The sequence below is a fragment of the Egretta garzetta genome, unplaced genomic scaffold, assembly GCF_000687185.1.
Source record: "Egretta garzetta isolate BGI_Z169 unplaced genomic scaffold, ASM68718v1 scaffold785, whole genome shotgun sequence".
Classification (NCBI taxonomy): domain Eukaryota; kingdom Metazoa; phylum Chordata; class Aves; order Pelecaniformes; family Ardeidae; genus Egretta; species Egretta garzetta.
Window position 1 is genome coordinate 175,795 of NW_009259609.1, and position 2,650 is coordinate 178,444.

The 2,650-nt window shown below is 41.1% G+C and overlaps 1 protein-coding gene across 1 annotated transcript; it reads left to right on the forward strand.

Annotated features, from left to right (window-relative positions):
- Positions 1-21: 21 nt before the first annotated feature.
- SCOC (short coiled-coil protein) lies at positions 22-2,644 on the forward strand. The gene is made up of 4 exons (XM_009638462.2): positions 22-229; positions 436-507; positions 611-694; positions 1,268-2,644. Exons 2-4 carry the CDS (start codon positions 486-488, stop codon positions 1,408-1,410), a joined length of 249 nt encoding a protein of 82 aa, XP_009636757.1. The 5' UTR covers positions 22-229; positions 436-485; the 3' UTR covers positions 1,411-2,644.
- The last annotated feature ends 6 nt before the right edge of the window (positions 2,645-2,650 follow it).

The window sequence follows — 2,650 nt, forward strand, 5'->3', positions numbered from 1 at the left end:
CGGGGGGCGCGCGGTGAGGTGCGAGGGGCCCGAAACGCCCGTGCGCGCCCCACGCCCGTGACACGGTTGCCCGTGCTAAGAGCGAAGGGGGGGGTGGGCGACGGGGCCTTCTGTATCTCGTTAATAGCCAATTCCAGAAAGATCGGTGCGGGGAAGGCGGCGGCTGCATCACTGAAACACAGGGCCCGTCCCTGCGTTAGAGGGGCCGGGTTTGTAAAGCGAAGCGCAGGTACGTGGGGAGCCGTGGTTACCTACCACGCAAGCCTCTAGGAAAAATAATTCAAGAACGTTATAAAACGTTGTTCTGCCTCGGGCTTACGTGCTGGCTTTTCACCACGCATCAGAAAGAGGCATCTAAAAGCCAAACATAAAAGCAGTTCCATTCATGGTTGCCTCAGTGTTTTTTCTTTTTTTTTCCCCCCCCCCTTTAAGCAGATCGTCTCTCAGGAATACTCTCTTCAAAAGTGGAAAGAGCCCCTTCTACAATGATGAATGCTGATATGGACGGTATAAGTTCTTAATGTTCTTGTTCTCCACTGTTATTTTTCCTACTTAATATAATTTTGAGCTGTTACAGAGGTTGCATTAAAACTGGTGTGATTTATTGCAGCTGTTGAGGCTGAGAATCAGGTGGAATTAGAAGAGAAAACACGGCTTATTAATCAAGTTTTGGAACTGCAGCACACACTCGAAGGTTAGCAGTTTGACACATCAGACTTTTTACAAGCACACAGTAATAAGCAAGAGAAGAGAACCTTTACTGTTCTGCCCTACCTTAGTCAAAGGCTCCAGAAGCATGTCACTTACCTAGTCAAAGGTACATAAGCAAGGTCTTAAAACTACTTTTTTTTCCCCTCTTTATGCAACATAATGTTTGCTCGACTCTCATCATACACATCAAGCAGAAGGGGCCACGGGGTTAACTTTCCCAGGCTCACTAGTTGACACGCATCTTTGAGGCTGCTCAGCGCTGAACTTTTCTTTCCAAGTAGTTTAGTTTGCAATAGCTAAATTCAAAAATTCAAGAAAGGAATAAAGACATAGTCTAATATAAGTTTGTGTAACAAGTTTGCCAAAATACCGTACTACAAAATAATATAGGAAAACTGGGCTTTAGATAAAACTTGAGTAGTACGGTGTTGTATAAGATAGTATCTTACAGCAATGGTTCCCACATTAGAAGTACGAATAGTTTGACGTAGGCACTTATAGAACATAAACATTATTATATGCAGTAGTGTCTAATACTTTTCTTATACCTTCGCAGATCTCTCAGCACGAGTAGATGCTGTTAAGGAAGAAAACTTGAAACTGAAATCAGAAAACCAAGTTCTTGGACAGTATATAGAAAATCTGATGTCAGCGTCTAGTGTTTTCCAAACAACTGACACAAAAAGCAAAAGGAAGTAAGGGTTGACTCACAGATGATGTCATTGTATTGCTGCTGTCTTTTTTTTTTTGTTTTAATTGGCATAGGCTACATGAGCTAAAATACCTTAGTTTGTGGCTTTACTGGATACCTGAAGACTATAAACTTTGGTGATAAACAGAATTATGAACATTGTCATGAACAGGAGACATAAGTTTGTGTATTGTTAAGATTAAGCAATGTGCAAATGTAGTATAGAGACTTACTAAAATTTTGTATTTGTTTTAAAAATGAGCATATCTTGTTAAAATTGGATTCAGTTTGTCAGGTTAAAAGTCTGTTGGCACTCTTTGAGGTCTTAGGGTAGTGTTCTTGACTAGCAAAATAATAGTGATAATATTGTGTTGAAACCTCATTTGATCAAAATACTCAAAGTCTAATTGCATCACCTTTTTCACCTAAAATATATTTACATTACTGTATAGTACTGTCCATAGCTCTGAAAAGCAACTTTAAAAAAAAAAAAACAAACCTATAAATCAGTTAAGAATGTCTATGAAGTAATAACAGTATGATGTTATTTGCAGGGCTTGAGTACAGAAAAATGCTTAAGGTTTTTTGGGAAGGGAATGGTAAGGGAAGAGGAACTTACAACTTAACAATAAGCAACTTACATCAGGGAAATACCAAACTGATGCAGTATCAGTGTTTGTACGATGTACACTTCAAACCATTTTCACTTTCCTGTTGCCTCAAAGAATGATCAGGCACAGCATCATGATGTATGATCTGCCTGAAGCTTCTCAGTTGTGTGATGAAGAGTTAAATAAAAACCCGAGTAATAAGCTTTACAGAAACAGAACGTCAACAGTGTTCCCCACACTCATTGTGAACAGTCTGCAGCGAGGAACTGAGAACAAGTCTTTCCTTGCCACCTCTTACTTTCCTCCTGAAGTGCCAAATATTGTCTTTGCTTCAGGCCTTAGAGCAACTGTTTTCCTGCCCCCGAGCCTGAGCTTGTGAAGCACCTCTTGAGGCACTGCACAAAAACATCTAAGGCAGAAGACTGCCATGGAACAAAGATGGCTTTTGCCTCTCAAATCCGTGCTGCTCCAAGCAAGGCGTAGAGTCAAGGCACCCTGTTTTTCTACTGGCTTGGCTGTTTGTTAGCAGGTTTTGTGAAGGAGCTCAGCCCAGATCATAGGCCTGAGCACTTCCCACAGAGGTGGCATGTCTAGCGCAATCAGTATTAAGGGAGAGCAGAAGCTGAAATACAAACAA

Bases quoted from the DNA above. Each gene is read 5' to 3' on its own strand.
- SCOC (XM_009638462.2), top strand. From the start codon at position 486: ATGATGAATGCTGATATGGACG. The intron at 508-610 runs GTATAAGTTCTT...GATTTATTGCAG, and splicing joins GATGAATGCTGATATGGACG to CTGTTGAGGCTGAGAATCAG. The intron at 695-1,267 runs GTTAGCAGTTTG...ATACCTTCGCAG, and splicing joins ACTGCAGCACACACTCGAAG to ATCTCTCAGCACGAGTAGAT.